Source organism: Cucurbita pepo, chromosome LG06, assembly GCF_002806865.2.
Source record: "Cucurbita pepo subsp. pepo cultivar mu-cu-16 chromosome LG06, ASM280686v2, whole genome shotgun sequence".
Lineage (NCBI taxonomy): Eukaryota > Viridiplantae > Streptophyta > Magnoliopsida > Cucurbitales > Cucurbitaceae > Cucurbita > Cucurbita pepo.
In genome coordinates this window covers 10,530,040-10,548,029 of record NC_036643.1, presented here as the reverse complement: position 1 = coordinate 10,548,029, position 17,990 = coordinate 10,530,040, and the positions used below count along the sequence as shown (strand labels likewise).

The 17,990-nt window shown below is 38.5% G+C and overlaps 2 protein-coding genes across 2 annotated transcripts; both read left to right on the top strand.

The window, feature by feature from the left end:
* Window positions 1-1,576: 1,576 nt before the first annotated feature.
* Window positions 1,577-5,642, top strand: LOC111797137 (protein NRT1/ PTR FAMILY 5.10-like). Its single transcript, XM_023680051.1, has 4 exons — window positions 1,577-1,871; window positions 1,945-2,162; window positions 3,288-3,820; window positions 4,616-5,642. Exons 1-4 carry the CDS (start codon window positions 1,757-1,759, stop codon window positions 5,418-5,420), a joined length of 1,671 nt encoding a protein of 556 aa, XP_023535819.1. The 5' UTR covers window positions 1,577-1,756; the 3' UTR covers window positions 5,421-5,642.
* A 4,918-nt stretch (window positions 5,643-10,560) lies between these two features.
* LOC111796721 (transcription factor bHLH81) lies at window positions 10,561-17,533 on the top strand. Its single transcript, XM_023679464.1, has 5 exons — window positions 10,561-11,230; window positions 11,374-11,502; window positions 12,360-12,425; window positions 16,046-16,114; window positions 17,105-17,533. Exons 1-5 carry the CDS (start codon window positions 10,823-10,825, stop codon window positions 17,150-17,152), a joined length of 720 nt encoding a protein of 239 aa, XP_023535232.1. The 5' UTR covers window positions 10,561-10,822; the 3' UTR covers window positions 17,153-17,533.
* The last annotated feature ends 457 nt before the right edge of the window (window positions 17,534-17,990 follow it).

Genomic DNA, 17,990 nt, shown 5'->3' with positions numbered 1-17,990 from the left:
GATGGGATGTTTAGGCTTCAAAAATGCGTTGTAATGAGGTTGAGTATGTGGCAATAAGTGAAGCTGAAAAGAAGACGATATGGATGACTGGCTATCTAGAAGAATTAGGCAAGAAGCAGCACGAAAAGATTTTTTATAGAGATAGTCAGAGTGTCATACAGTTGGTGAGGAACCCGGTCTATCATTTAAAGATAAAACACGGAAAGCAATACCATTTCACTTGTAGGTTAGTGGAAGATGGTGATGTGTTTTTAGAAGATAGAGGGTGCAAAAAATCCAGCAAACATGTTGGTAAAATGTGTTGATGTTGGAATATTGAGGTTGTACAAAGCCTCAATTGGTATGGTGTAGTGAAGATGCTCATAGTCGTTTGAGAATGAAATTCTTGGTTGACTAGATCAGTCTCCAAGTGGGAGAATTGTTAAGTTATGGAGTCTGCTGCTTATTTATAGCTTAGTCAACGGTTATACATAGTAAAGTTATAGATGGTAAATAATATATAAAGTAAATTGTCAATAGTAAATAGCTATGTATAATAAAAAGTTATATCTGGTAAAGCTATATATGGTAGATAGTTATATATAGTAGATAGTTATATATAGTAGATGATTATATCGGGTAAACCTCTATATATATATATATATAAAATGAGTTAAGCCATATATATATCCGTTCAGGCAGAGCTTTGAAAATGTATTTTCTGTATTCTCTTTCACTGTACATGTCTGAAGTCATCAATATAAACTTTTAGCCAGTGTTCTCCTTGCATTTTCTCTATCTTGTTTTTTGTGTTCATCTAGATCGAGTGTGTGCATTGTTGCGATACTGTTAGGATCGCCCAACATCAACTCTGGCTAAAGAATTTGTATTGATAAGTTTAAGTATGTATAACATAGTATACAGATAACAGAGAAAGAGAGAATACAAAATACAGAATACAGATAATATAGAAAGAGAGAGAATACAAGAGAATGCAAAATACAGATAATATATATATATGGTTAAGTTATTATATATAACTTAGCTTTTACTATACATAACTATTTATTATTTATGACAATTTACTTTATACGTCATTTACCATATATAGTTTTACCATGTATAACTGTTGACTAAGCTATAAATAAGCATCAGATTCCATAACCTAACAATAGCGAACTGTATCATGGACAATACTCTAATACTATTTCCGTTGTATGGGCGTTATTACATAACTTTCCTCGAGGTTATTGTTTTCATCACGAGTTGTAGGAGTTTTTTTCCAAGCCCTTTATATATATGGCTTTGATATAATTGTTCATATCTTTATCGTGATTTCTCTTACGGAAGATTCTATTGAAATGACTAAATTAAGGGCATGACTTTGATACTGTTAGGAACCATGAACCTTCATAATGATTTGATATTGTCTACCTTGAACATAATTGTCTACTTGAACATAAACTCGAGTAACTTTGTTTTTAGTTTCCGAAAAGGAAATGAAGACTATTTCCCCTTTATAACCAAAAGGGCTTGGTATCAAAATGTCTCGTACAAATGGAGATTATTCGTCCTTTATAATCAAAAGGGCTCATACCCAAATCCCACCCCCAACCCTTTTTGTGGTGAATCGAAGTCTTCGTCGTTCAATTCCAACACAAATGGAGGGTTTGGAGAAGGCGACAATACAAATAGTTGGTAACCCTTTTCAAGTCCGGCGGCTCTCCAATCGAATTCATACTGTTACTGTGGCTGCTGTTCTTCTGTTCTTCCAACCATGGACCACACAGCTCCGCTGCTCAGCCACACCGTCGACGGCGCCGTCGATTATAAAGGTCGCCCACTTCTCAGATCCTCCTCCGGCACATGGAGCTCCGCCTCTTTCATTATAGGTAAACCAAATCCCTAATTATCTCATCTCCTCCACCTCCTTCATCGATTCATTCTCCTTGTTGGCCATTTTAGGGATGGAGGTGGCTGAGAGATTTGCTTTCTATGGAATCGGCGCCAACCTCATAACTTACTTGACAGGACCGCTCCACATTTCCATGGTGGCGGCGGCCGAGATTGTCAATGTCTGGTCTGGTACCTCCATGCTCCTCACTCTCTTTGGAGCCTTTATTGCTGATTCCTTCTTTGGACGATACCGTACCATTGTTTTTGCATCTGCTTCTTACCTTTTGGTATCTCTCTTTTTCTCTGATCATCCGTTCTCTTTTTGATTTGCTAATGTTTGTGAAATTGAAATTGAGTGGCTGAGGGCAATGTTTTCTTTGTTCTTGGTTGGCTTCTGATTGGATGTTCTGTTCTGATCCAATTGTTGTTTGGATATGCCACTCGTGGTTTGGGTATGGAGGTGCGGCTTATTTATAGGTTATTCGATTGTTATAGATAGGAAAACTCTAGATGAAAAATGGTTATATCAGGTAGATATTTATATATACTGAAACCATATATATATATTCCATGAGACAGTTCATGTTCTTTTTGCATTCTCTTTATTCTTTGTAGTTGGAGAGGGAAACGAAACACTTTTATAAGGGCGTGGAAACCTCTCCCTAATAAACGCATTGAAAACCCAAAAGGGAAAACCCAAATAGGACAATATCTACTGACGGTGAACCTCTCTCTAATAGACGCATTGAAAACTCAAAAGGGAAAACCCAAATAGGACAATATCTACTAACGGTGGACTTGGGCTGTTACAAATGGTACCAGAGCTAGTCACCAAACAGTGCTAGACACTAGTTGGAGTAGGGCTAGACCCTCTCCATAGTAAACGGTGGGCTTGGGCTGTTACAAATGGTATCAGAGCCAGTCACCAAACGGTGCGAGGCATTGGTATCAGAGCCAGTCACCAAACGGTGCGAGTCATTGGTATCAGAGCCAGTCACCAAATGGTGCGAGGCATTGGTATCAAAGCTAGTCACCAAACGATGTGATGCATTGGTATCAGAGCTAGTCACGAAATGGTGCGAGGCACTTATTGGAGTAGTGATCGGTGGGCTTGAGCTGTTACAAATAGTATTTGTAATAGTATTTTTATATGTACCTGAAGTCATCCATATAAATTTTAGTCAATATTCCAACTTGCATTTTCTCTCCTGTTCTTTGTGTGCATCTAGGTTGAGTGTGTGTTGTTATGCGATCCTAACACTTGTTCCTTTAAACTTGGAAGAGTGTGTTCGTTGTTGTGCGATCCTAACACTTGTTTTGCATTTTCTCTCTCCTGTTCTTTATGTTCATCTAGATTGAGTGTGTGTGTTGTTGTGCGATCCTAACACTTGTTCCGTGGAAATTTTGAACAGGGACTGGGGTTGTTGGTTCTGTCTACAGCAAACTCCTCGATCTGCGCTGTCCCTGACAAATCCACGACCTGTTCAGCTCCCAAGCTTCAGCTCGTTTTATTCTTCGCATCTCTGTGTCTAATTGGGATAGCACAGGGTGGGCACAGGCCCTGCGTGCAGGCTTTTGGGGCCGATCAGTTCGATGACCAAAATCCTCAAGAGGCCAAATTCAAGAGCTCCTTCTTCAATTGGTGGTATTTTGGTGCCTGCTCAGGAATCGTAGTAGCCATTCCAACTATAGCATATGCACAAGAGAATCTTAGTTGGAGTGTTGGATTTGGAATTCCTTCTGCTGCAATGCTCACTGGTTTCATTGTTTTCCTTCTTGGTACCAAGACGTATCGGTTTACCGTCAAGCAATCAGATAAGAGCCCGTTTATGAGAATTGGTCGAGTGTTCGTGGCTTCTATTAGGAATTGGAGAGCTTCTCCCTCAACGATCTCCTTTAATGAGGAGGAAACTGGCAAAGATGTGTCAAACTCTCAACAATTCAAGTAAGAATGCTGCAATATCCATTGTTTTCTCCTTCTTATTGACACTTATAAGTTCTGGTTGAGGATTGTTGGGAGGGAGTCCCACGTTGGTGAGGGAAGATCATGAGTTTATAAGTAAGGAATACTATCTCCATTGGTGTGAAGGGGGAAACCGAAAGCTTATGCTCAAAGTGGACAACATGATACCATTGTGGAGGTTTGTGATTCTTAACATGGTATCAGAGTCATACCCTTAACTTAGTCATGTCAATAGAATCCTCAAATGTCGAACAAAGAAGTTGTGAGCCTCGAAGGTGTAGTCAAAAGTGACTCAAGTATCGAACAAATGGTGTACTTTGTTCGAGGGCTCCAGAGAAAGAGTCAAGCCTCGATTAAGGGGAGGATGTTCGAGGGCTCAATAGACCTCAGGGGAGGCTCTATGTTGTACTTTGTTTGAGAGAAGACTCTAGAGAAGGAGTCGAGCCTCAATTAAGGAGAGGATGTTTGAGGGCTTCATAGGTCTCAGGGGAGGCTCTATGGTGTACTTTGTTTGGGAGAAGACCCCAAAGAAGGAGACGAGCCTTAATTAAGGAGAGGATGTTCGAGGGCTTCATAGACCTCAGGGGAGGCTATATCGTGTACTTTGTTCGACGGGAGGATTGTTGGGAGGGAGTCTCACATTGGTTAATTAAGGGAGAAATCATGGGTTTATAAATAAGGAATACTATCTCTATTGCTACGAGGCTTTTTGGGAAACCAAAGCAAAGCCATTGTGGAGGTTCGTGATTCCTAACCGTTCCTTCTTTGGTGTGACAGATTTCTCAACAAAGCTTGCATCGTTCCCATCGATTCAAACCAAAACGCAACGGCGTGTAGCATAAGCGAGGTTGAAGAAGCAAAGGCAATTCTCCGAATTCTTCTAATATGGCCTACACTTATCATGTTCACCATTGTGTTCTCACAAGATGCCACCTTCTTCACCAAACAAGCAGCAACATTAGACAGAACAATTTCATCAGGTTTCACTGTTCCCGCCGCGTCACTCGAGGCGATCATTTCCTTTACAATCGTCATCTTCATCGTGGTCTATGATCTCGTCTTCGTTCCTATTGCCAAAACAGTAACAGGAAACTCATCTGGCATAACAACATTACAAAGAATCGGATCCGGGATGATCATATCAACTATCTCTATGGTGGTTGCATCCCTGGTCGAGAAAAAACGTTTGAAAACTGCCCTCGAACACGGTCTGATCGATAGACCGGACATGACAATTCCAATGAAATTCGGGTGGTTGGTTCCTCAATATGTGTTGAATGGTTTGGCTGATGTGTTTACAGTGGTCGGGCTTCAAGAGTTTTGCTATGATCAAGTGGCTAGGGATTTGAAAAGTGTTGGACCTGCCATTTTCATCAGTATCCTTGGAATGGGTAGCATTTTAAGTAGCCTTTTGATATCAATTATTGATTCAGCTACTAAAGGCAATGGGCATCTGAGCTGGTTTCCCGACAACCTTAACAAGGCTCATCTTGATTATTTTTACCTGCTACTGGCTGCCCTTAGTGTTCTTAGCTTCATTGCCTTCCTTTTTGTTGCCAAATCCCACGTTTATAACAGGTGACCCTGACTTCCCATCTTTTTGGAGCTAAATTATTCCAAATTTTAAGGTTGTAAATATGAAAAGTTTGTACTTGAAAAGCAACATGTAGATGATATACTTTAGGCTAGGTCGGTCGGTTGAATGATTGTTGGATGTCTCATAAATTGTGTTCTTTTTTAAAAAATTAGCCTGGGAGCATTCTCATGTAATACCAAATATTATATTTGATTCTCGTGCATATTATTCTTAGACATCTTAACAAAACCTAAGAATGTTTTGTTTCTCTCTTCAATTGATGTGGGATCTCACAATTCACCTGCCTTCGGTGCTCAGTGTCACGGTCATGCTCGTTCAAGGCATGTTGCCCATAGCCCATGCCCATGACAAGCCAACCACTCTATGTCTTTCCACATTTAGTGTTTTTCTTTTGTATTTCTAGGGAGTATGACGTTTCGAAAAAGTCATGTCTAGGCCTAATGCCTCAGAACATAGGGATATGACTAGTTGTCAACCTCTCCCTACCCAAGCTTATATACTATAAGCTGCTGTGTTACTCTCTTGCTTGCTTATATAACGTCTTTTTCAAAAATCTCTCTGCCCTTGTTTTCTAAAACTTTCTTTTAAACCGAGTCCAGAGGCTCGAGCATACGTCGTTTGGCCGTAGGCAACGTAAGAACCAATTGGCTTAGATCACTTTTCGTTGGAAAGTGAGTGTCGCACAATCGCAAGTCCGCTGCCATCAAGAGTGCGATTGTGACACTCAACTTCCTTGCTGACTCACTGTCTAGTGTCTAGCTCTGATACCATTTGTAATAGCCCACAGATGTTGTCCTCTATGGGCTTTCCCCCAAGATTTTTTAAACGCATTTTCTAGGGATTTTAGACCCATCTTCTTTATAAAGAATGTTTTATTCCTCTCTTGAACCGATATGGGATCTCACAAGAAGACTCTCATAAGCCTTGGTTTTGTGTTCGAGTCATAGCTAGGAAGATTTTGTGAAAAAATAGGAGATTCAATCGTTCGAAAAGTTGGAGTACCAAGTAAATGAAACGTTCATCCCCAACGTATGAAACTGATGCTTGCCTAGTGAGTTCTATGTGCACAAAAGTGATGCACATCCCAAGCATTAGAAGGTCGCATTTTCGTAGAACAAAGATTTCTTAAACACAAAATTAATAAAATTAATAGCTGAATTAACTTTATAATATAAAAAAAAAAAAATTAATTTTAAAATAGATTACCATATACTTTTGTTACTTCAACTAATTTGAAAATAATTTCATTTTTTATTTTAATATGCTAACTTAAAATTAAAATAAACTTAAGGTGGGCGGGTTATAGACTAAGTTGAGAACGCTTAAAGATAATCTGGCGTAAGCTGCACTATTTTGACTAGTTTTCTGTGTTCTCGACTCTCTTGAAACTGTTTTTGACCTTATTCGAGGAATTTAAGGTTAGCGTGATCCCTAATTGCTCAACTTAAATTAGGAATTAGTTGATAATTTAGGTAAACTAAATTCGTTAATATGTTCGGATACGGTACCGTGGGTTATATAGGTTGAATTGTTTTATAAGGAGTGTCTCAAACCAACTTAGGATTATTAAGTAACTCCAGCTCATGCCAACCAAGTAAGTGGCTCCATTATTGGCTTGGTTGGATGAATTGTATTATGTATGATGACATGTGTCCTGTGGCCCTTGCACATATCATATGTATGATTGATATGTTATGCTATGTTACGCCATGTAAACATAATTCATAGACTTGTTATGTTATAGATAAATAGAGGTTTGTCTTACATCATACATTATGTCATGATTATAAGTTATGGAAATCTCATGCATATTTGTGTGTCATGTGTATCAAGATACTTCCCCAATATGATGAGTACGGACACATACGTTCCGATTTATGATTTTCGACATTTATATTTGCCATAACGTTATGCAGGCCCTTTACCTTTGTGATGTTCGACAAGAATCCATTAGCAAATGCTCGAACGCGTAGGCCATGTACAAAGAAATACTACACATTCAACATCGCCCGGACTGGAAAGCTCCCTAAGTCCATGATATGATATGTTAAAAGGATAGGTTCATCCATGTTGCATGTGTGTGCATTTTTTGACTCTAATAGTGAGGTTACTTACTGAATATTTTAAGCGTAGGCCATGCATAGAGAAGTACTACACATTCAGCATCCCTCGGATCGGAAAGCTCCCTAAGTCCGTGATATGATATGTTAAAAGGATAGGTCCATCCATGTTGCATGCGTGTGCATTTTTTTACTCTAATAATGGAGTTCCTTACTGAGTATTTTAAGTGTACCATGTATAGAGAAGTACTACACATTCAACATCGCTCGGACTGGAAAGCTCCTTAAGTCCATGATATGATATGTTAAAAGGATAGGTCCATCCATGTTGCATGTGTGTGCATTTTTTAACTCTAATAGTGGGGTTACTTACTGAGTATTTCTTAAAATACTCAAGTCACGTGTTACTTTTACCGTTCAAATAAAGGTAACACCCTTATACGAATAACAACGACATCACGATGAATGTCATGGAACCCTTATACGAATAACAACGACATCACGATGAATGTCATGGAACCCTTATACGAATAACAACGACACCCTTATACGTGTTACGGGCATTATTTTTATTCTTCAAATGATGGTACAAACGTCACATCATTTATTTTACTTCGAACGTTTAAGTCATAACATCGTTTATGAACTATTTTAAATGAATGTTTCTGAACTTAACAATCATGTCATGCATGTAGTAGCGACTTTATTGCAGTAGAAAAAGAGGGTCGGGAATGAAAAAGAATAGACTTAGATGGGGGAAGGGATAGGAGGCACTAAAAGGGAAGGAAAGTGGAGACCCAAATTAAAAGCAAAAGGTTGTTGTGAACATGAATGTTAATGCTTTACTTCTTTCTTTCTTTGTTTCCTTAATTTTACCCTAAATAATACAAACATTTCTATGTTCTTTACAAATACTATAAAGCTTACTCAATCTTAACCCTCTTAACTTCTCCACGCGCCCTTCTTCGCGACTGTACTACACCCCCATTTTCCTCATTAATTATTTTATTCAATTTTAAAAAGGTGACATTTAATATTTTTACTTTTATATTTAGGTTTAAATAAAATTTAAATTATGATCATTATTATTATTATTTCATTCTTTTTTATTTTAATTTGAAATTTTCCACGTGGAAACTATGTATTTTTTATTTTTGGAGAAAATTAATTTATAAGAGAAAAAAATGGAAATTTTAATGTGACTGATTTGAAGGGAAATTATCTGAAATTTTTAAATATTAATTTGACCGTTAAATATGAATTTAATTTATATTTTTATAAACTTTTTATTGTTTTTTTTTTAGACCTATTAATTTCAAAAATTAAATTATTAGGACTAAAATTTGTAATTTAATATTTTAAAAAATTATTGAATGGGTAAAAACAAACGTGTTAAATACAAAATTAAAAATTTAGGTATATATTAACGTAAAATTGACATCTGAGACTTATCACAATCGCACTTTTGATGGTAGTGGACTTGCGATTATGCAGCACTCACTCTCTAGCAACAAGTGAGTTAATTCGTTCTTGCGTCACCTATGGCCAAGCGACGTATTGTAACGACCCAGATCCACCGCTAGCAGATATTGTCCTCTTTAGGCTTTCCCTTTCGGGCTTCCCCTCAAGGCTTTAAAACGAGTCTAGAAGCCCAAAAAGAAACCGAACGATGTGTCAGTCTTCTCGCTGTTCCCCGAAGGGGGGTAGACACGAGACGGTGTGCCAGTAAGGACGCTGGGCCACAAAGGGTGGTGGATTTGGGGGCGGCCCCACATCGATTGGAGGAAGAAAAGAGTGGCAGCGAGGACGCTGGGCCCCGAAGGGGGGTGGATTGTGATGTCCCACATTGATTGGGGAGGAGAACTAATCACCATTTATAATGGTGTGAAAACCTTCCCCTAGCAGACGCGTTTTAAAGCCTTGAGGGGAAGCCCGAAAGGGAAAGCCCAAAGAGGACAATATCTACTAGTGGTAGATCTGGGGCGCTACACGTATGCTTGAGTCTCGGGCTCGGCTTTTCTCGTATTTGAAAGATTGAAATTGGTATTATAGGTTATGCAAGCAAAAGGACAACAACGACGCCTTACGACATATAACTATCGGGTAGACAGAATTTAAACCTAATTTATAATTTAGATAAAAATATTAATTATAGTCATGAATAAAATTAATAGTTAACTAAATAAATTGTAAATTGAACCTATAAGCTATCATTGTTTATGAATCTAGTGAGCCTATAACCTAATAAGCTACATTTAAATAAATAATAATGGAAATGGTTAAAATTACATATAAATGCACTCTTAATATTTCAGTTTAGTCAACCATCTCCCCTAATTTTACATAATTTTACAAGTAAACCATTAAACTTTTTAATCATCGGTCGTTATTTTTTTAGTCGGGTCAACTCAGCTAACTCGAAAATAGGGTTACAAACCAATCCAACTTTATATTATATATATATATGTGTGTGTATGTGTGTCTATATATGTATATATAACTGATGTTAGTGATGCGTTGTGACTTGTAAATTTTTTATATTTGAACTCTATAAAATTTTAATTATTAATGTAAACATGTACGGTGGATAAGGATGATTTTAAAAAATATCGAAAAAAACAGAACAACTCAACTCAGAGTCGGAAATTCTATTTAAGTCGATCAAGTCACCCGTCTAACAAGTTCGGAATGGACCATTTCTGGCTTAGGATTTGAAATTCAATTTTAACAGTGGGAGCCGTGCATTTCTTAGGTCTCGAGCAACTTAACCACGTTATTTATTTGGAGCTATTATGAGAGTTAATAATTTTTAAAAAAATTGAAAAAATAAAATAATAAAAAATAAGGGAATAAGTTAGCTGAGAATGGAGAGTCACGCGCTAAGAATCGCGTGGGAGAAGCGTTTATTGAATCAAGGCAGTTTGATCAAATCCAGAAAAATTAGTGACGTAACACTTTAACACTTAACCCTTAACCTTTCCATTTTATTTTCTTGTTACACGGAATTCCCGTGAACACGTCATCCACAACTGCAACATCACCGTTGATCGCGGGTAGTGAGGAACGGATGAGATGATGGCAGTATGATCGAACGGTGGAGAATGGGGGTTATCGTACACCTGAGGAGCAGAGGATGAGGGGTTGGCTTCCACTGTCGAAAAGAGCCGAGAGGAGGAACAATCTGGTCCCTGTGAGTGAGTGACCCTTTCCAAAGATAGAATTTCTCCACCAAAAGCAGCGGCGGAGTTTTCCTTTTCTTCTCTTCCAGAAATAACGAAAAACAACAAAATTCAGCAGAAATCTCCTGAGCCAGTCACTGTGAAGCAGATGCAATCCACAACTGGTGGTGCTACTGGCAGTCGTAGCGGCGGCGGCGGTAGCGGCGGCGGACTTGCTCGCTTCCGCTCTGCTCCGGCTGCTTGGTTGGAAGCGCTTTTGGAGGACGAGGAGGAGGACCTACTCAGGCCTAATCAGTGCTTGACTCAGCTTCTCGCTGGAAACTCCTCCGACCTAGACTCCCCCGCGGATCAGGCCTTGTTCGAGCCCAATCCCTCCGCTGGTTTCCAGAGGCAAAATAGCTCTCCGGCTGAGTTTCTCGGCGCCTCCGGAATCGGGGAAGGATTTTACTCTTCCTATGCTATCAATTCCTCGGCCGCTCTCGAGATCTCTCCCACTTCCAAGCGGGGGAGAGAAGTCGACGCGCAGAACTTCCCGCCCAAATTTTCACCGCAGCTGGTAATCATTTTATTTCGAACCTCTGTTTTGCGATTCCCTGTTTTGAGGATTTGAAACGATTTGATTTCGGATTACTTTTCTCTTGATTGTGGTCTCCCGATTAGAAGTCGTTTTTGAAATTGTTGAAGTGAAATTTTTCGCAGAAAAGGGAAGGAAGTGGAGTTTCGAGTTTGATAGACATGGAAATGGAGAAGTTATTGGAGGACTCTGTGCCCTGCCGTGTGAGGGCCAAGCGTGGCTGTGCGACGCATCCTCGGAGCATTGCTGAGAGGGTTAGTTCCTTTTCGCCTAAATCTTCGTTGACTCATTGCTTCTTTCAACTTCCACTTTTCAATGCCCAATCTCACCTGTTCATAGCTTCTGTGACATTCTTTACTGTAACAATTCGACATGGATTCCTTGCCTCTTCTGATCATTCATCATCTCATCTCTGCCTTTGTGTCTATTTGACATTCTTCACTGTAATAATTCGAGATGGATTCCTTGGCTCTTCTGATCATTCATCATCTCAGCTCTGCCTTTGTGTCTATTTGAAACTTTGATTTAAAATGTTTTCTGTCTTCCTATCGGTATCGTATCGATACCCACAGCTAGGAGATATTGTCCTCTTTGGGCTTTCTCTCATTGTTTTCAAAACGCATTTCCTAGAGAGAGGTTTTCTTTGGGGCCTAGCATCATCGCTGACACTCGTTTCCTCGATGTGGGACCCCCCAATCCCCACTCCCTTCGTGGTCAACGTCCTTGTTGGCACATAGTCTCGTATAGTCTTGTGTCCACTCCCCCTCAAGGCTCAGCCTCCTTGCTAGCACATCACTCGGTGTCTGGCTCTGATACCATTTGTAATGATCCAAGCCCACCACAAGTAGATATTGTCCTTTTCCTTTCAGGCTTCCCCGGAAGGTTGTTAAAACGTGTTTGCTAGTGAGAGGTTTCCACACCCTTATAAAGAATGTTTCGTTCTCCTCTCCAATGGGATCTTGTTGGCCTTTCTTTGTGTTAAACGGAGGGATCTTGTTGGCCTTTCTTTGTGTTAAACTATTACTCATTAGACTAAGCAGTATGTCTTGTGAACAAAACACACACAACAAAAGGTATTTCGATTACTTATTGTTTGTTTTCTTGATGGTAGGTTCGTAGGACTAGAATTAGTGACAGAATAAGGAAGCTTCAGGAGGTTGTCCCCAACATGGATAAGGTAAATTATATCATGATTGATCATTAGGGATGAATTTAGATTTATCTTATGTGATATATATTGATAAATGACTGTATTTTGGACTGCCATGTGTTTCTTCTTGAAGTTTCTGCCCTGAATTCCATTCTTAGCTTCTGTTTTGACTAGAACTTTACTTTATGCTAATTAAGTCTAACATGTATACAATTAGTCAGAGTAATGGGGACAATATTGTGTGGGTTGAACTGTAGGTCATCTCTTTCATTCATATTAATTTTAAAGTTTACCAAATTTGTAACGGCCCAACCCCCAGATATTGTCCTCTTTGGGTTCATACCCTTATAGGATGTTTCGTTCTCCTCCCCCATCAATGTGGGATCTCACAATCCATCCCCTTCGGGGCCCAGCGTCTTCGCTAGCACTCGTTCCCTTCTCCAATTGATGAGGGACCCCCAATCCACCCCCTTTGGGGCTAGCGTCCTTGTTGGCACACCGTCTCGTGTCCACCTCCTTCGGGGCTCAGCCTCCTCACTGGCACACTGCCTCATGTCCACTTCCTTCGGGGCTCAGCCTCCTCCTCACTGGCATAGCGCCTCGTGTCCACTTCCTTCGGGGCTCAGCCTCCTCCTCACTAACACACCGCCTCATGTCCACTTCCTAAGGGACTCAACCTCCTCGCTGGCACACGTCTGGTGTCTGGGTCTGATACCATCTGTAAGGGCCAAAATCCACCTCTAGTAGATCCTGTTCTTTTTGGGTTTTCCCTTTCGGGCTTCCCCTCAAGGTTTTTAAAATGGATGTTTTAGGGAGAGGTTTCTAGGCCCTTAATAAGGGTATTTCATTCTACTCTTAAACGGACGTGGGATCTCACAAAATTTTAGTGGAATTAGTTTTAAGTGGAGTGGCATGTATGTTAGCTTAAGATTGGACGTGTGAGGGCGAGGCTGGGCTTATTTACATTGAATTTATGCATCTGTTTGTCTATACGTACACACGCATGCATACATATGAGTATGAATGGAAGTAAGCATTTATATGAGGCCGTCATGGCATGCTAATGTGATTTTGAAAGCCTACCATCCATAACTTAGATCAAGGATGGAATCCTGGAAGAACTGATTTTGAGTTGAGAGCTTTTGAATATTTATAGGCCAAAATACACCTTTGGCTTCTAAGGTTCGAGTTTGATCTTGTAACAACCCAAGTTCACTACTAGCAGATGTTGTCCTTTTTGGATTTTCTCTTTCGAGTTTTCTCTCAAGGATTTTAAAACGCGTCTGCCAAGGAGAAGTTTTCACACCCTTAAAGAACTTCGTTCCCTCTATAACCAATATAGGATCTCACATATCTTTCATTTGTTCCATGGAAAATGGTTTGAGTGGTTCATGAGTTCATTTGACCATTAGTTGACTAATGAAAAAATTGTGTGATTGTGTTTTACTAACTTGGTGAGGGACTTATGTGGCTAGAGATAGTCCATTTAATTTACCTCAAACGGGGAATCCTTGTTTAAATGGGAGGGAATGAGGAGGAAGTAGGAAAAGATTTTTTTCTCGTTAGCTAAACAGGTGGAGTATAGGGATTATATTCCCCATCCTTGCCAAATCCCCGCCCCGCTCAATATGGAATAATATGTGTAATATTAAAATTTGTGTTTTTAAAAATTATGTTGGAACTAGGTATTTTTGCTTATGAAATTTTATTAGAATATTTTGATATATATATATATATATATCAAAACTAAGGCTGAAAACTAACTTAATAAATATGGAATAGTAAATGTAATATTGAATTTTGAATTTTTAGAAATGAGGTTGAACATTATATTATATTTTTTTGCTTATGAAGTTTTGTTGGGATGTTTTACATATTTTTAACATAAATTGTATTGGAAAATGAAAATTATCAATTAAAAAAATTATTGTAATTAATATATATATATATTTTTTTTTATAAAAATGTATAAAAAGATGGGGGAAATTCCAATCCTCGAAAATAACTTATGGGGAACTCCTAACCCGATTTCTTCAAAAATAAATAAAGAATTTCGTATGAATGAGAATTGAAATAGGAGGATGGGCCGCCCATAGATAAACCCTAAATACTTTTTCATAGGGATGAGGGAGGCTTCTTCATCTCTATCCTCGCCACCTATTTCAATCTCGATCTCCATGAAATTCATTCATTTATTTTTGTAGGTTCTCTTTTTTATATATTTTCTATAAAAAAAAAAAAATCATTTTACATGATGTTTTTAATAGATATTTCGCATTTTTCAATATAATTTCTATTAAAAAATGCAAATATCCTAATAATTTCATTAAAAAAAAAAATCTTCAACATGTATATATATATGCATATAGATATATATTATATATACGTGTATGTATGTATCTATATATATATATATATATATATATATATATATATAGATATATAGATATATATGTATGTATATATCATAGGTTAGTTTTGTGCTTCAGTTTATATATATATAAATTGGGGCAAGAAATTTAGATATTCCTCATCCCGACCCAATTTTGCTTATAAGGATAAATCTCTCACCGCTTCCTCCTTCATTCCTCGTTTAAATGGGTATTCTTTACGGAATATTCTTCACGTAGTTCGTGGCTCGGATGGGTTAAATGGACATCTCTACTTTTCCATTTTCCATTCTCCTCTCTCCTTTTCTCCTTTCTCTCTTTGGATTTTCAACGCTCACTATCTTCAACCACCTTCCTATCTGTGGACCTTTGTTACGGTCTCTCCCTTGCTGTCTTGTTGGTCCCTAATTAACGATCTCCTTTGTGCTTCCATTCCCACATACCTAAAACAGAAGATTGGTCTTAGCGATGAACTTCACATTCCCAAGTTGAGAAAGAAACCGTGGAGTTTATTGCTGAGGGAAATCCATGTGTGTTACTCGAAGGGTGTCATGAGTTAATGCATATAATAAGCCTTTTGTAACAGCTCAGGCAGATATTGTCCTCTTTGAACTTTCACTCGTTTTTAAAATGTGTATGTTAGGTAGAGGTTTTCACACCTTTATAAAGAATGATTCGTTCTCCTCCCCAACCGATGTGTGATCTCACAATTCACCCCCCTTCAGGGCCCAGCGACCTTGTTGGCACACTGCCTCGTGTCCACCCCCTTCGAGGCACAGCCTTCTCGCTGGCACATCGCCTATTGTCTAGCTCTGATACTATTTGTTACAACCCAAGTCCACCGCTAGCCGATATTATTCTCTTTGGCCTTTCCCTTTCGAGCTTCCTCTCAAGGTTTTTTAAAATGTTTATGCTAGGGAGTGGTTTCCACATCCTTATAAATAATGTTTCGTTCTCCTCTCCAACCGACATGGGATCTCACAATTATTGTCTATTTTGAACCCACGTGATTTTAGTATTGAATACTATTGAAAAGGCCTTATTAAGATAGGTATATTATCCTTATATAAGAACCTTCTTGAGACTATATCTGCATTCTGTTGATATTGAAAAAGAAATTATTATGTCAATTAACTTATAAACCCGAAACCAAGATTTTCTTTATCGAATATGTGAAACTTATATTTGACATCAGCTATATTTTCTAGCCGAAGCCGAAATATAATTATCGTTCTGTGGTTTTCGATCTTCTTGCAGCAAACAAACACTGCAGATATGTTGGAAGAAGCAGTAGAGTATGTCAAATTCCTTCAAAAGCAGATTCAGGTATTGAACTGAACTAGATTCCGTCCGAGATTGTTCAATAGGTTATACGAAAACTGCTAATACTTCAAATGCCATCGATTCAAACACCTAATTGTTGAGGATTGTTAGGAGAGAGTCTTGCATTGGCTAATTTAGAGAATGATCATGGGTTTATAAGTAAGAAATACATCACATTGGTATGAGACCTTTTGGGGAAGCCCAAAGTAAAGCCACGAGAGTTTATGCTCAAAGTGGACAATATCATACCATTGTGGAGAGACGTGATTCCTAATATGGTATTAGAGTCATGCCCTTAACTTAGCCATGTCAATAGAATCCTCAAATGTCGAACAAAGAAATTGTGAGCCTCAAAAGTGTAGTCAAAAGTGACTCAAGTGTCGAACAAATGATGTACTTTGTTCGAGGACTCCAGAGAAGGAGTTGAGTGTCGATTAAGAGGAGGTTGTTCAAGGGCTCCATAGGCCTCAGGGGAGGCTCTATCGTGTACTTTGGTAGGGAATCCCACATTGGCTAATTTAGGGGTTTATAAGTAAGGAATACATGTCTATTGGTATGAGGCCTTTTGGGGAAGCCTTAAAGTGGACAATATCATACCATTGTGGAGAGTCGTGATTCCTTCAAAAGTGACTCAAGTGTCGAACAAATGATGTACTTTGTTCGAGGACTTCAGAGATGTAGTCAAGCCTTGATTAATAGGAGGCTGTTCGAGGGCTCCATAGGCCTCAAGGGAGGCTCTATAGTGTACGAAGGAGTCCCACATTGGCTAATTTAGGAATACAGTTCCATTGGTATGAGGTCTTTTGGGGAAGCCCAAAGCAAAGTCACGAGAGCTTATACTCAAAGTGGACAATATCATACCATTGTACAGAGTCGTGACTCCTAATACTAATCTGGAGCGGAATTATATCACTTTGCCTTGATTAGAACTGTAAAGTTACAACTCAAATACCTCGAAATTTCAACTAACTGAAATCCCCTGAAACCCGACAGGAACTCACCGAGCATCAGCGCAGGTGCACATGCACGGTTAAGGAATAATGGCACGAAGGAAAACGCTACAACAGCCTGCAGAAATCGCCTTTCCACGATTAGTGTAAATTAGTAGATTTCTGAGGACTTGAAAAGTAGTATAAAGTAAATTAAAGTGTTCTAGCTATAATATTGTATTCTCTTTGGTCCTAAAGAAAATATCAACCTTGTAATGCATGCATTCAAATATATTGCATTCGTACGCAATAAGCAGGTGTAACAAAATATTGGGTAGTCTGCTTTTTTTACCCCTTTTTTTGGGTATTTTTTGTTTTGTTTCAAAAAAATTATTGAATAGAACATTAGATCATTAGGCCTCTAATTATTGTATCTTCAACATCCATCCAATATTATCAGGAGAAAGCAATGGAATCGAAATTGCAGGATCAATATTTTTTTTCGTTCTCTCTTTTTCCAACGAATTCATTACATTTTTGTTTTCGTTTCGTGGTTACGAACGATTATTATGTTAAGAGTGCATACCATGTCAACAGGCACACGGAGGTACTATAAAATGTAATGACCCAGAATTTATACATATTCAGAGTCCTACTAACGTCTCATGCTTATTTCTAACGTGGAAATATAACTCTTATGAATCTTCGTTCTTGAGATTTCTTTTTTTATACACATTTATATTGAGTTGGGCTGTCTTCTCAACGGAAGCTTCTACTTCTTTCTATGCAGATAGATCAAGTTAATGTTCTATTTGAACGTGAAAAGCTAAAATCAGAAAAGAAATTTCTCTACCAGAAAAATGAATAAGAAGTTGAACTCAACCTGAAATCTAAACTTTTTTGTCTATATATATATATATATATAGAATGTCTGTAGCATCATTTAGTTC